This window comes from Larus michahellis, chromosome 7, assembly GCF_964199755.1.
Source record: "Larus michahellis chromosome 7, bLarMic1.1, whole genome shotgun sequence".
In the NCBI taxonomy this organism is placed as follows: domain Eukaryota; kingdom Metazoa; phylum Chordata; class Aves; order Charadriiformes; family Laridae; genus Larus; species Larus michahellis.
The window spans coordinates 21,375,448-21,390,910 of NC_133902.1; the positions used below are offsets into that span (position 1 = coordinate 21,375,448).

Here is a 15,463-nt window from a genome sequence, read left to right on the forward strand (position 1 = left end):
GAAATATGAGAGCCTCCATAAAGTCCTGCCCATTCAGCTGTTGAAGAATGTGGGATGCACACGTACTACATGTGCAAACGTACTATAAAACAAGAGTAAAATTCACAGCTTTATCAGTTTGTTTGATGCAGTCCTTCCAAAAAGATGTCATGCAGAAGTATAGTTAAATATCCTAAAGTAAGCTTAAACAGAAAACAAGTCGCCTTCCCACCCACCAGTTTCCCAAGGTTACCTTAAGCTCAGCAACCTGTGAAGAAATGTGCCACATCAGACTTTCACTTAGGAACTTCATGCCATATGGTCCCAGAAGTTCAGAGAGGGCTCTCATTTCTGAGAAATAAAACAAACTGTTCTACTTCAAACAGTCCTTCTTCAAGTTACTTGATGCCCATCATGCATCTAACAATAGCGTTTTAATTGCAAAATATTTTACCACAAAATAGAATTTTAGGTATGAGAACTTGTGCTGCAATAAAACTGAAGCAGCAGTCACCAACACATCATACTCCTATCTCTGTAGCTCAAATGCATCGACCCTACTTTGACCAAAAATAGGAAAAGCAAGCTCTCTCAAGGCATAGAGGCAGCACAAATAAAAGTACTTAAAATACTACTGAAAGTTAACAAATGCTGCCTATAACAGAAGACTCTAAGAGCTGTTGTTACTGCAGTGTCTCAAACGTACAATAACTATCCCTCACAAACATACTCAGTAGAAACATCAAAGTTTACCTGATATGTCAGAGTATTCCTCAGCATTAAATGTCAATTCATTTTCTGTAGGCAAATTCACAAATGCCTTCATGGCTGGAAAATAGGCTATGTGACCATTGCTGACTTGCCGTAGCAAAGTTTCCAAATACCTTATCAGAAAGGGAAAAAGTTTCAGGTGAAGAGACACATGTTTGTAGCTACTCTATACAGATGATGTACACCTGTGTGACAAGGGACAGCACAGCCTATAGACTAAAGTTTCACTTTCATAGTTCAACTGATACATGTATCTTACTCTACATCTCCCCCCTATAAAAAAAGAATTACACAACAGGCAAACTTTAAAGTGCTTTTAACGGGTATTGGGGAAAGTAAACTCGTGAAGTCAGAAACTTAACAAAATTTCCAAACACTCCATTTCTCCAATCCCACATTTTTAATTGAATAAAAAATAATAAGAAAACTTGTAACAAGTGTTCATATAATTACTTACCAATTTGTGTACAGACTCGTAATGGTTGGCTCACCATGACTATCTAAATGCTGGGTTTGCTGAAGCAGAACATTGTTAAATACTCGTGTAATGTCGATCTGTACATAGTTTTCTATTGACTGGAGGACTGTCATATAGGCTCTTACACTGGTTAACAGCTCTGAAGGCTTTGCAATCTCTTGTGTTGCTTGATTATACATAGTCATTCCAACAATTGACCTTTTAGAAACAAAAAGGTTTGAAACAAATATATTGCATTTGTTAGTAAAATTAAACTGAGACAAAAATGCACCTATAAAAATTATTTTATATTAAAAAGTTTTTATCTGAATACTTCTCCAGATCAAACTCTAATCAATTAATATACTACACCAGGACTTTTAAAAATAGTTCTAGATGTCAAAAGACAACTGTATTCATGGTTCCAGCAAAAATTTCACAAGACTGATACTCACTGAGCATTTTTAAAATAAAGCTTTTTTCTCCCCCATACATAAGGGCAATCCACAATGTGGAAAACTTATATTACAGCTACTTTGGTAAATAACTCAATGTTAAAGTCTTTAAAAATGCAAAACTTCTGGGAAATGCAAGAGCAATGATGTACTGAAGTATTCAAAGCATATTAACTAAGGCAAGAATTCTTTGACCAAAGTTGCTGTCATAGTTTTAGTTTGAAGTATCTGAAAAAAAATAAACATATAGCTATGATTAAGTATTAACTGAAAATATGCAAAACAAAACTTCTATCTTGTGTTGCTTTGCACAAGTATTTAAAGGCATGTCTGATTATCTTGTGATATTAAGTATGCCGACTGTATTTGAGTGCATACATTCTGCAAGACACAGACCATAGACCATTTAATCTCTCCTCTTTCTGCCTCAGCTCACGCAGTATTAAAAAAAAATAAATCTCAAAGCTATCTTGAGATCTCATTTCTTTTGCAATACAGATAGCTCTCCTGGAGCATATTTTTTAAAAAAATTACATTTCCACTGTTTTAAATAACTTCTCAAGGAATTTATCATAAGCTCTGCTTTCAACAGCTAACGCCTCTCAGCATTTATCTTGTAAGTAGATAAAAGGAAATACTTTTACATCACTTGGTAGGTAAGCTTCAGTTATAATTGCATACAGTTTTAAAAATTTGGGTATTGTTAATATTAAGTAAATAAATAGGAATCTTGTTAATGAAAAACAAATCTCCCTTTAGCTGACACAATGATTTGTATCTTTAATCGAAAAGTGAAGAAATTGCAGACATACTTTGATTTGTCCAAATTCTCACTGTAAATAAAACCAGGCTTCTAATAACAGACGTCCTATACGTCAGGCTAGCTTTCAACCTAGATCAGAAATGCACAAAGGACTGTATATTCCCTTTTAACATAAATGGACACGGACTTCATTCAGTATCTCACTGAAACCAGGCCCTCAAGCAAACTGTATCAGGGGGTCCCTTAAAGCAAATAAAGTCTTCTTAGTAAACAAATACTTGTTGTAGTATTCTTTTTAGGCTTATATAACTTTATAACTTAACTGTCATTTCATTCATAATTTGACTTACAAGTTCCAGAATCCATCCTTTTAAAAACCTATTTTTCTGTATGAAGTATACAATACTTCCAGTGCCAAATCAACAAAGACTTATCTTGTATGTGATTACATCTATATTTACAGTATTTCTTACTTGGTAAAGCGGATTTCCAGGTGAGACGTTAAATATTCTCTTGGGGTAAACGTGTGTTCCCAAACCACCATGTTCGGTACGTAATTGATTGAGAAGCAGAGTTCAGAAAGTGCAGTGTGCAGTTTGTCCAGGCTTTAAGAACAGTCAACAAGAAATTAAGAAAAAGACTTAACATGAGTATGTATTATCAGGGAAAGCACACGCTGGATGGAAGACGCCTCAAGAGCGGGTACAGCTCTCTCTCTTCCCTTCGTTATCTTTTTCTGCTTTGAGACACTTTTCTAGCTTATTTTTAAAATGGTATTTTTGGGTAAGAACACATCCTACAACTGCCTACTGATCTGCATCACACACAGTGATGTGAAAGATATACATATTTTTATACGTACATATACTTCCCCCCCAAAAAAAAAGAACAGTCTGTTAGGGTGGTTCTTTCCTAACTGAACTAAGTAACATAAGTAATGTTTGCTACCAGCACACTACTAAAAACCTAAAAATATTGGGGGAGGGAATCTTGAGCTACAAGGATGTTCTTTTACCTCAACTTCTCTAATCTTTAGAGTTCTCTGATGTTCAGTTGTTGCAACTATAGCAAAACCACTTCCCTTTCAGCAGTCTGTGTGTTCAACCACTCTCAGCCACATTAAACACTTATTGTTTCCTTTTCTTAGCTTCCTTCCTCCTCATGCTTTTGTCACTACCATCTCGTCCTGTGATCTTTCCTAACAATTACCTTCTACCTTTCCCTCCCTTATCACCTCTTAAAGCCCAAACTGCATTTACTAATCTGTCTTGTTATCTCTTTCAGATATTTTTGTTGTTTATTTGCTGGCCCTTTCAACTCCTCTATAGCCACTAAGAAGGAAACTTTCCCCAGCTGGTACCAGCCCTGGAGCTTCACTTCACCCCAGCAGCTGAGGGCAGCAAACAGCCTTTTGGCAGCAAGCACTTCCAGCCCAGCCTGTACTTTACCTAGTTAAAAACATTAAGCAAGGCAGAATCAAAGATGTCATCCACTCCTTGGACTGCCACACTTCAGATGACTACACAGGAAGCCCAACTACAACACGGGGATCCTTTCCATTCAGGAAAGGGAACAGCCAAGGGGATAAGTTATAGAGATATACATTCCTATTGCTCTGTGAAAGAGATTTCAGGCTCTATACAAAGCTACAGAAGCATCATATGCTCACAAAGCTACAAAGTCGTCGTTATTTACAGTCAATTAAACTTAGATAAATTAAGCAAGAAGCATTCAATATGTAAAACACACACGTTTTGACTTGGGATTCTAGGTGAAAGGAACAGAAGAGTCTTACTTTGTCACAACCAATCTGTTTTTCCTCATGCTTTCTACTCCTGGTTTCTCCCTTTCAGGTTCTCCTTTCTTTCCAGTCTGTTTTTTTGACTTTTTGTTCACTGCTTGACTGATGGTTTTGGCACAATGCTTTGGCAGCAACTAGTAGACGAAAAAAATAGCCCCCCAAGTTAAAATCCAACTTCTTAGCAGCCATGAGATACAAACTAAGCTTATGGTCCAGGTGGAGACTTCATCACACAACACATTCTTTCCTGACTACTAGTATAAAAAGTTTTCCCCAAACCATCTTCCATTTTATAAACAGAAAACTTCCCCAAAACAGGGAAAAAACGTGAAGAGGAAATATAACCATAAAAATTCAGAAAGTTCAACAACCTAGAAAATCTCAGAGGAGAATTAAACCACACACAGCCACACTCACCTGATCACTCAGTGTACACTGTTCTGTGCAAATGTCTGTGATAAGATTTCGAGCTTGCTTAGCCATTTCATCCAAGAACATGTTACACAAGGAAAGACTACGATCTCCAATATGATGTCGCTGTTAAAGAGGAAAAAAAAAGGACATTTTTTCAGTTTCCTGTTAGTCCTACAACATTTAGACAACACACACTCTACTGCAGTTAAAGGTTCACTAAATCATTGAACTGGGGTACAAGAAATAATAAATTCATTTACTATTCATCATTCATCAATTAAAGTCCTTAATAGTCCCAGCTGCAGAATTATTTTTTTTTGAAGTAACTTGAACCATGAAATGTTCAAAGTCAAAACTGCAAATTATCATTAAAAATATTTTGCTTACTGTATTTTGCAAAATCTTTTCTGTAAAAGGAGGCAAAATTAATTTTTAAGAAAAAGTAGGTTTTCCTGTTTAATTTTGGGATGAATCTACTTTAAAGTGTCCAGTACTCAAGGGTTCTGTGAGTCTCCTCTTCATTAATTTGTATCAGTACTAAGTTTAAGAGAAAGAAGAGCACGCAACTGAAAGCACATGCAAAGAGAAAGCACAGTGTCATTCACACCACTGAAAAAGTCAATAGCGAAGCTCTACTGCATTAATTTCTGGGATTCAGTTCCTTTGTCACTGGATCTGCACAAATGCAGCCTTCTGTCTCAATGAAATCCTTCTTTCACCACTAGTGTTTACTTTCTAACAGCCACACTACCACACATTGTACGCAGTACAGCAAAGATTATTTTTCCAAAATGGTAATAGTTACCAAGTCATACAATTCAGATATTGAATTCAGAGTTCTGCTGGCTGTGGCAAAATGTGCTTGCTGCAGCTGAATTCACACTAACTAGTGTACAGTGGACTTTGGCTATCGATTCCTTACTGTTACTATAATTGTTCTGAAAGACATCTCTTGTCCTGAAGGGAAGCTTTCCTGGAAACTTTTTAGTGGTTGTCTAGTATAAATAGAGTTTGCAGCTGTTTAAAGCAAAGTACACAGGAAAAATAATGATATAGACATATACTGAGATGAAGATTATCAGAAGAGGATTTAATGTTCAAATAAGAAAGCCCCACATCATGCATATTTCAATAGATCTCATTCAGCTAATTGTTTCAGATGAACACTCTTAAGAATGAAACACACTTTCATAAGCACTACAGAAAATTGGCTAAGTTAACCCCTGGAGTAATTCCAAAGTCAATGGACATACAGGAAATGTACTGAAGGAGGATCTATTTCATTACAACAAAACCAGAAAGAATTTCCTCAGAATCAAACTACTTCCTTTAACAAAGCATCCATTTCTTTAAGCAACATTCTGCATTTTTTAATTTCTAATTCTAACCAAAGAGGGCTTGCATTACCCAGTTCTGACCAAAATGAATGCTTGCATTATACTGTATATCTCTTAGGATTTTTCTTTTTTAATCTTACTAAAGCAACACTGTTTATAACAAGCCTTACAGAATTCCCAACTTCCTGTTTCCTTTTTCTAACTACAAGTTTATAATCCATTTGGAAGAAAAACTGTTGCTTGTAAATTTTAATAGTCATACTGGATTTATCAGCGTCTAAGCCTGAATGATCCCAGAAGAGAGTCATCTAACCTTTGTACCTCAGTTTAATCTCTCTCTAAAGCAAAGATAACACTCACTTCAGAAAAGGATTCTGAGATCTATGGACAAAGAATCACACAAGGCGGCCATAACAAACACCTGCTTGCAGTGTTCAGCTCTAGTCCCCTCTACTTTAAACAGGAGATGAAAATAACTACAACAATATATTTAAAAATTACCTCTTCTGGGCATAGTTCATGGGTGCAGCTCATAAAGTGAGTACAAAGCAGTGGGAATGCAATTGAGTATCTTGATTGAGAGGGAAGCTCCAAACACTGCTGAAACATCTTCTCAAAAGCACGACTATAAAAACTGATCAGAAATAGACATTTAAGTGGAATACACGCATAACTTTGCTGCAAATAAAGTCTACTTCACACCAATCAAATATGCTATTAGTGTCAGATTTGTAGTTGTAGCTTACACCAAAAATTGCATTATGCTTTCAAAGTTTGTTTTCTGCATTCACTTCTTATGCGTTTTATTTGGATCTCTCCATTATTATTATTACCATATTTTTATTCTGATGTTTGCCACATAGGCACTGCGAAAACTTGCATCTTTTGCAAGAGTATTTTAAGGAAAAATCTGCAAATGACCCCAATTACACGACAACTTGAATAATCTCTGTGACAGATCTTCAGAAATACCTTTATCAAACTAATTCAGATGGAAACCAGAAATTCTAATTGATTCTCCCATTGGCCTATCTTCCTACAAAGCTTGCTATTTAGAAATTACACTTGCATGGACAAAACAAACAATAAATAATAAAAAATTTCTACAGTCAGGTTAGTAACATACCAAAATATAGAAAGATCCGAGGTTTCAACCAACATCTCCACCAAAGAATCTACCATTTTTGTGTGGAAAATGATCGTGTTCATCATTTTTCCTAGTTCCCTATGGTCTGCAAGACTAAGCGAAGCTTTAGAAACACTGGTGTAGGCCTGGAAAGACACAAGAAAAAGTTTATGTTATATCTACAGCCGCTTTTTTTCAAATTCCATTGCCATTGCCCAAATACTGATTATGCTATGCGTAGGACACCTGTATACTTAAAGATCATGGACAGACTATTTTATCTTTCCATTACAGTTTAAGAAAAGCAAACTGCCTTTATACGACACTAATTCGCAGACAAACTGTAGAACAAAGGTACTGAAAAAACACAAACATTCACTTGTGAGCCTCTTCTTTAACAATCCAGTTCTGGGAAGCAAGAACAAGAGTGCATATTTTGAAAATATAAAAATAACATGTCTCTCTAACATGGAGACAATTGATTTACAGTCTAAACAGTACTCCCCCCTTTATTAAGTCAGTTGCAGATACTGTTACCGCAATGCACAGATGTGATCTCACCGAACATTTTCCCTACTTTCCCTCGTCTGGGCAGGCTGAATCCCACCCCACGCAGTGCACAGCTGCCAAACTGCTCATCCTCAACATATTCTATTTCCAAACTGTTATAAACGCCCCAAGGAATGATTTGCAAAAAGTACGCAATGCAGACAAAGTTACATCAAAACGTAGCAAATTATCTCTTTCAGTATTTGTTTGATTTTGAGAGAGCAGGTCATCCCTAGATAGCCTGTCATCCACTTACAGTGTCAGAGTAATACAGAAGAGCAGTAATTTATTAAACATTTTGGGTTTAAGTTAGTAAAGTGTCATGCATATTTACAAATTCTTACCTGCAATCTAAACCAATCTAATCTCATTCCTCTGAAGTCAAACACCTCTCCATCTTCAACTGCAGCAGGGAAAAATACAGAATATAAACCCTTTAGGAAAACAACTACAAATTCAGATATACTATATCAGACCGCCAAAAAACCCCACCAAGTACTCAAAAATTACTTGAGTACTGAACCTCATGCTTTTACCTCAGAATTTCAATCCAGCACAGCCACACTAATAGGAATGAAAGTATCTAGATGAAAACATGTGTAACGTGCTTTCTAAATTACAAGGGAGGGTTACTTCCCAATAGCATTCTTCAAAAGCGCTATCTGTATAAAGCTGCCCTGGAAAAGGGACGCACAAGAAGCAGCACATACCGTAATGAAAAAGAAACAAGTGAACAAATTCAGTTTATGCAAGTTACGTGCTTCTACTGATTGCATGAAAGAAAAGGTGATGAAGCTTTCCAGAAGAATCCTCCATTCTGCTACAATTTTCCCAAGCTGGTTTAAACGTACCTTGTTTCACGCTTAGTGAAGTCATTGTGTTTACAAAAGAGGACATGATGATTGATTCATCCTCTGGGCACACTGAAAGATTCTGAAATAAACGTTATTGCTATTATTATTTCAAACATGGTTTATGAAACAATGCCCATGCCCAATTTATCAGCTATACTCTGAAATATACAAAAATTTACATAAGGTAACTTAATCAATGGAATATGTCAAGTAGTGCTATTTAACAGCTTTCACTTTTTAATTCATTGGTTGCTGACAGATACCTAGAAAAGCTTGATTCCAAACCAACATCTGCTTTAAACAGAAAAATCTGCCAGTATACGTGCCCACTCATTTTCAAGCTGTAGTCATTCACAAAACGGACACCAAACATTTTCCTGTTATACATCAGACCCCAAACATTTTTCCAAACTCTAGAGACACCTGATCTGTCTGCAAAGAAAAACTGTCCACGGCAGGATATAACGGAGCCCACATCAGCTTCCCATAAAACCCTCTCTCAACAGGTTTTTACCAACATTGACTCCAATGATTGATACCACCTGAAAGATGGGGTATCAAGTTTGCAAATTTTATAAAATGCAACAGTTCATGAAAAAGCGGTTTTAGCAATTGATAAGATCATATTTCCCTTAAATAATACAATAGAGACGTTTCTCATAATTCCAGCTATGACTGACATTTTAATACAAAGGCTGAAAAATCCAAATTATCACTCAATCATTTGTCAAAGTCTCATACTTGGTACCTGTTATAAATTAATCACAACTAAAATTCAAGCCAATTTTTGTCCCTTCATTTCAGTTTGATTCTACGTATTATCCTATCTAAACACACAACACTTGTGCCACTTGTACAGCATTTAAAAGGCATTCATCAAATCAAGGAAATAATTTCCCAGGAATCGATGACAAATGTAAAAAAAATTTAATTCTGTCACTCTAAAAAAAAAAAAAAAAAGACCCACTTGTTAACAAGTATATAGAGATATAAGCAAAAGAGTCCCAAATGCAATTGTTTTGGTCTCGAAATAAACCCAAGGATCCAGTTACATTTAATAATTTAAACAGTGATACAAACTGGTATTTAAACTGTTTAAATAGTTCGTTTAAATAAGCAGTAGAGTACATAAGTTCCACCTTCTGGTAATTGATGTAATGCTTGAAGTGTGAAATTAATATTTGAACACAACAAAAAAAGCTTACAGGACAAACTTGTCAAGTTTGAGCAGCTGACCTAGTCACAAAATTTGCGCTCCATCTAGTGGTCACTAGGAAATAAACAGTTCAGAAAGCCTATCATTTCTTTGTCAGGCCAAGTAAGAAAAAGTTTCTACAACGCTCCTTCAGTGGCAGTACTTGTTTCATTGTCTCTAAACATAACACTGCTGATTTAAGCATTCACATAACAACCAAAAGCACAACTCTACCTCCCAGAATTAAACAGCAAGTTAAGCTAATTTGCCTTATTCCGCAACATTCAAACCAGGTTGCATTTCATAAAGACACTTCGGACAAAACGCCCTTTTTAAAGTTTGCATTTGAGAACCCAAAACCAGAGTTTTGACATACCTGAACAAGCTCATTTAAGACCACTGCATCAAAGCCAGAGAGATACTGTACATAGTATCTCTGCATCACGGGACCGTATTTTCGCACATGTGCTCTGAGCTCCTCCATGTAGAATATCAACTCGGCTATGTGCCTAGGCAAGAAGACAAGGAAAAGCTTACAAGTAAGAAAACATCCAAAAATAATACAGACAATTTCTACCAGTGGAATGCTTCTCAAGGGGATTTCCTCCTAACACCTTGCCTTTAAAACTAATTTCTGTATTAAAATATTTGTTCACATTGTAAAAAGAGTTTACATAGGTAATTTTCTCTGCAAGGTAAAATCCACTCATCAGGAGATAAATTAGCAGGATGCCTTCATGGTAATCCTCAAAGGTTTGTATAACTCTCCACTTATTTTCTTGAAGAAGCCCTTCTATAACACTCTATTTGGAAAAAAAATAAAATCTCAAAAAGTGGTTAAATCTGAAGAATACAATTGTAATAACTGCTTTTCTGTTGGGTTTGTTTTAGCTTGGCTGTTTGGTTTTTAAAACCATGAGGATGGTTAAATACTTGTTTCAGAGTGGCTGTGGGACCACCATCCCTAGTACCTAGTGCAGTGAAGAAAACCCAAGGTTTTTCTGCTCTAGCCTCGTGATTGTCACTTCTCGTTTAAACTCCTGCACTGAGCCCACAGCTTTTCAGTTCAATCTTGTGTTCAATAATCTTGAGAACAACTCAAAGAAAACTAGTGCCCTTCCGCTTACTCATAAGTCTCTTAAACCCATTTCTCATTTTACCTTCTGTTTATGATTATACTAATGCTGTATCATATAAATAAATCTCATCTGATTTGAAAGATGGTGTTGCTACAATACAGGAGACATTCTACATATCAACATATCAAGCTTTTTGACAGTTTCTTTCCCCCCACCACTGATTTGTTCAATGCAAATCATTAACACTAAAGACACACAATAAAGATTTTTGTTTGTTTGTTTTGCTTCCTTAAAGGAAAAAAAGTATAAAACTTTTATAAACTATTTTTATTTTATAAACACATTTTCTAGAGAAAAGAAACTTCCAATGATGTGCTTCAGTTTCTGGGATTCCCAGGTAAGGATTTTCTGAACAGTCTCAACTCTTCCATATAGCCATCCTTTTCCAAGATTCCCTTGCCTTCATCTGTGAAATTCTCATGAATATTTAAGGTATCACACTAAAAATTGTTAACATACTTATCTATGAAGTCATCTGCACTCTTCTTTGGCATATTATCTGCATGACGAAGAAGCCAAATAATTTCATCACGAGCAAAGGATAGTGCCATAAATACAAAAAGTGCCTGAAAAAGAAGTTGTTGAGTAGGTTTTCTCTCAGAATAAAGTGTTTCCCCCCACAAAAGAAACAAAATGTCCTATTATCACTGAGAAACAAAAAGAGAGACTGCATAAATGCAAAACATAAGAACCATAATTACCTTGGGACCCAGCAGACCTGGCTGATCAGACAGGACAGTAGCCAGTTCTTTGAGTGCAGAACGTAAGAACTTGCGCCTCTCTCTGTGCATTGAACCGCTGCATCAAAAGAATTAAACTGAAACATCATCCACTCTGCTAACCACAAAACACTTGATTTTTCCAAACTCTTAAGCCCAAGCATAGGCAGCTCATATCATACCAACTTCAAAAGTTCAGAATTTCAAAGGATGTGGTTCAATCAAAATTGGCATCCCCATCACCAATGCTGTCTATTCCTGAAGTATGATTAAATTTAAAAAACAAGTTCTCTGCCCCTGGTCTGTGATTTGCATTTGACTCCACTAAAACATCTCGATTCAGTTTGCATTCACAGTTCACACACAGACATAGTTAACTAATTAGACAAAAACTGGAGAATATATAAACTAAATGTTTCTGTCCTGAAAATTTGAAAAATAATCTAAAACTTGGGAATTTAAATGGATAATGGCATACCATTAAGTAAATCCAGATTTAAAAGAACAAATGAGATCATGTACTGATTGAAAATGCGCAATTCAGTCAGCATTCAAGAAATCCTGTTTATACATTCTTTATAACTTCACTAAGAAAAATAACACTAAAATCTGTCAAGAAAACTTTGTAAGACACTTACGCATGTGAAACAGCAGCTTCTTTGCACTCTCTGATGTCATTAATACGCTTGTTGTAGCTGCAAGTAAAAAAATAATCCAATACGTTAATAAGTATTGGTAGTACAATTTAGAAAGAGGTGTGACTTGTGAGGAGCCGCAATACCATAGCAAGTAGGATATGGCAAAAAGCTCCCACAAGACGTATTTCCCTGCTCAGAGCTAAATGCTAAAACTGGATACCCAAACTGAAAATTCTCTTCATTGAAGTGGTCCTGGTATTAGCTGGTAAAGACCTCAACTTTGTTACTGCAGTTTTCATATGATATATTGCAGAAACAATGGCAGACAGTTGCAACTTTTCAAGCAAACTCTGCATTCATGACATCATTTCTCTTCCCTAGATTAAGATCTGTGGGCGAGATCATTAATTTTAACTTTTGCCATTTTAGAGACTGATTCACCGGAGTTGTTCAGAACCGAGATAAAAAAAGGCACGACTGTTATGAAATCAGGCTCCTGGAAGTTATGCATTAAAGAAACAGTCGAGATACTAGGCAAAAATGTCTGTGTACTGACTACCTTCAAATAGAACTTATATGAAATGGAAGGAGCATTTTCAAACACTTCTTCAAGAAACGATACTTTTTTAAACAGAGGTTCTGAAAGGAGAAAAAGAGAACAAAAACTTACCCTCTTATGTTTACAAACAAGTCTTCTGCAGCTTTGTGAATATGGAATACTTCATCTCGAAAAAGAGCCAAGCAAGAGCTGCTTTGAAGTGCAAGTTTCCACAGGTTCAAAGCTGTAGCGTCACTATTTAGGATTCCATGGCACAAAATAAATCCAACTTCACATTGATTTATGTCACAAACCAGATGCACAAAGACAGTGAGAGAACAGTGAGATTATTATGCATAGTTCAAATAGTTCATTGATAAACTTTTAGTGGATAACACAGTTTTATATATAAAAAAATAGCCCACCCCATTCTAGTGGCGATATTTTTGTAATATTTTTGTAACATGAATTACTTCATGCTGATACTACTCAGCTATTTTCATCGGAGTTACTAAAACCCTCACTGTTAGTCAAAGTCTGGAATAAACTGATGACAAAATCCATTCCATCATATGCTGATGGATGCATACAACCAAGATTAATCAAGTTATACAACCACAAGCTGTTTCAGAATCTTTTACTCACAAATGATCCATTTTTCCATTGCATCCAGAGAGAGGTATTCACATGGCATCTGTTGAAAAAACAGCAACTTGTAGCCAACTGATTATATAAAAGACAATGCATTTCACAAGAAGCATTTTTTAGAAAAAAGGATGAATAAAGCCTTAAACGCTGATGAATCATGGAAGACTGATTCCGATTACTAACAGGGCCGTGTTTCATCCCTCTAGAAACTGAGGGTTTGAACATTAAATGAGCTTCCATACCATCCAATACCTTGAACAAAACTGTGAACAAGTTTTGGCAAATGTTTATCTTCAAACATTGTATTTAAGAATATTAAAGAACTAAAGGCTTTTGATGTATGCCAATCACAGCCTGACAGGTGTTAACACGATTTTTTTCACAAAGATGACCATTCATATTACAACTAAGAGCAAATGCAAATAGTAAACATTTTAAAGGAAGTATCAGTTCTATTTCCAGTCTGTTGACCCAAAACATCTGAGACAGTACACAGGATTCCTTCCTTTTACACTGCAGAAGTTAACATTGCTTCTTTTCATCTTTTGATTAGCAAGTACCGAAAAAGAAGGCATGAGCTAACTAACAGAAGTTCTAATTAACGTGAGAAAACTTTTCCCGCGTACTGAAGTATTCAGCTCTCCCAACTAACCTATCTACTTCTCTGATCAAAAGCCACATAAAGGTAATCAAATAGAAAACAAAACATTCCTATATTACTTTAATTAAAACCTTCCTTAACTTTACCATGTAATCACAGAATCATTCAATGATAGAGCTTTAATATAATGCAAATTAAAGGGCCATACTGTATCCGACTGTGCAGGATTCAGCATTGTACTGGGGGCACTGATGAGGCTCAGTAGTTGTGCATTTCTCCACTGGTCAGCTGAGAGATTTCTTCGAGGATAGACCATCTGGAGTGAAATCAGAGCATCTGAAAGGGACTGAAAAGGAGAGCAATGATTAGTTTGAAGATGTCCTCAAGGCTGAGTCTTGAATAAATATCCAAGTTCGTTACTTCACGTTGTGAACTGTGTATTGACACTGTCATACTCCAAGCACAAGTACTATTTTGTCAGTAGCCCTGTTTTCTCAGCAGTATTACTACCAATAATCAAAACATTTTACTGAGCTAGTTATGAAATTAAACTTGAGGTTAAAATCCACTGCATCTAGTTAATTTCACACACAAAGACTATTCCAGGCTGAGAGGGATGAAGAGAAGCATGAGGTTTTTATTTTTTTAATTATTTTTTTAATTAGACTTCTAAAACTGGGAGTTCAGAATTAGAGGACATGAAAAAAAAAATCAACAGGGGACAACAAATGTACAACTGACAGTTGTTCCTTATTTATTCAAGCATCCCATTTGCTACGTTATTACCTTCTCTGCCACTTCATTTAGTATGTCCTTCTCTCTCCACTAGCAAATTATAATTATTTTGAACAGATACTGTCTACAGGAGCATCTTCATAGCAGATTAAGCTTATCTGAGTAAGTGCTGTTCCACACCTTTTCCTAGTCTTTTGCATCAATACTGGTGTTTGTATGAGTCCGCAGGGAGCCAGTGCTAAGCATTATGCCAGCAAAGAGGTCACTCAGACAAAAAGTCATCTGCTGAAGCTAATTTAAAGGACTAAACAACTGCCAGGTTTACTGCAAAGCAGTGAGATAATGGAAGGAGTGTGCAGTTCCGTAAGAGTGTAACGTAAGTATCTGTTTCTATAGCGTGGTGCCTGAAGGGATCCCTGATCCCAATCTATACCTCTACCAGAGTAAGCTGAAGACCAAAATCAGAATGAAAAATGGCTTTACAAGACATTTCAAGGGAAAGGACTGGTGCGTTATTAAATACGAGAACATAAACAAAAATAATACTGAAACGTGAAGCATCTTTGCTAAAATGTGTACAAGAAAAGATTAATTGCAAATGAGATTCTCAGCTAATTAAGTCTTAACAAGATGGGCATTGTGCAGAACAAAGTATATAAAAAATAAGACAAAACAGACAAAAGAGACGCATTCAAAACTATTTCACTTCAGAGCACTTCGAGAAGTAGCTTAAAAACACTCTGA

At 36.0% G+C, this 15,463-nt stretch overlaps 1 protein-coding gene across 4 annotated transcripts in view; it reads right to left on the reverse strand.

The window, feature by feature from the left end:
- The window catches only part of NCKAP1 (NCK associated protein 1), a 59,781-nt gene that overhangs the window by 17,989 nt on the left and 26,329 nt on the right, over nt 1-15,463 (reverse strand). For all 4 annotated transcript variants that reach the window (XM_074596039.1, XM_074596038.1, XM_074596037.1 and 1 more), the window contains 17 exons: nt 14,193-14,330; nt 13,381-13,429; nt 12,868-13,024; nt 12,198-12,254; nt 11,542-11,638; nt 11,300-11,406; nt 10,078-10,210; nt 8,504-8,585; nt 7,997-8,055; nt 7,104-7,249; nt 6,479-6,611; nt 4,644-4,763; nt 4,221-4,360; nt 2,899-3,030; nt 1,208-1,426; nt 733-863; nt 233-330 (listed from right to left, as the gene is read on the reverse strand). In XM_074596039.1, coding sequence (XP_074452140.1) covers nt 233-330; nt 733-863; nt 1,208-1,426; nt 2,899-3,030; nt 4,221-4,360; nt 4,644-4,763; nt 6,479-6,611; nt 7,104-7,249; nt 7,997-8,055; nt 8,504-8,585; nt 10,078-10,210; nt 11,300-11,406; nt 11,542-11,638; nt 12,198-12,254; nt 12,868-13,024; nt 13,381-13,429; nt 14,193-14,330 — 1,998 coding nt within the window. The remainder of the gene's footprint in view (nt 1-232; nt 331-732; nt 864-1,207; nt 1,427-2,898; nt 3,031-4,220; nt 4,361-4,643; nt 4,764-6,478; nt 6,612-7,103; nt 7,250-7,996; nt 8,056-8,503; nt 8,586-10,077; nt 10,211-11,299; nt 11,407-11,541; nt 11,639-12,197; nt 12,255-12,867; nt 13,025-13,380; nt 13,430-14,192; nt 14,331-15,463) is intronic.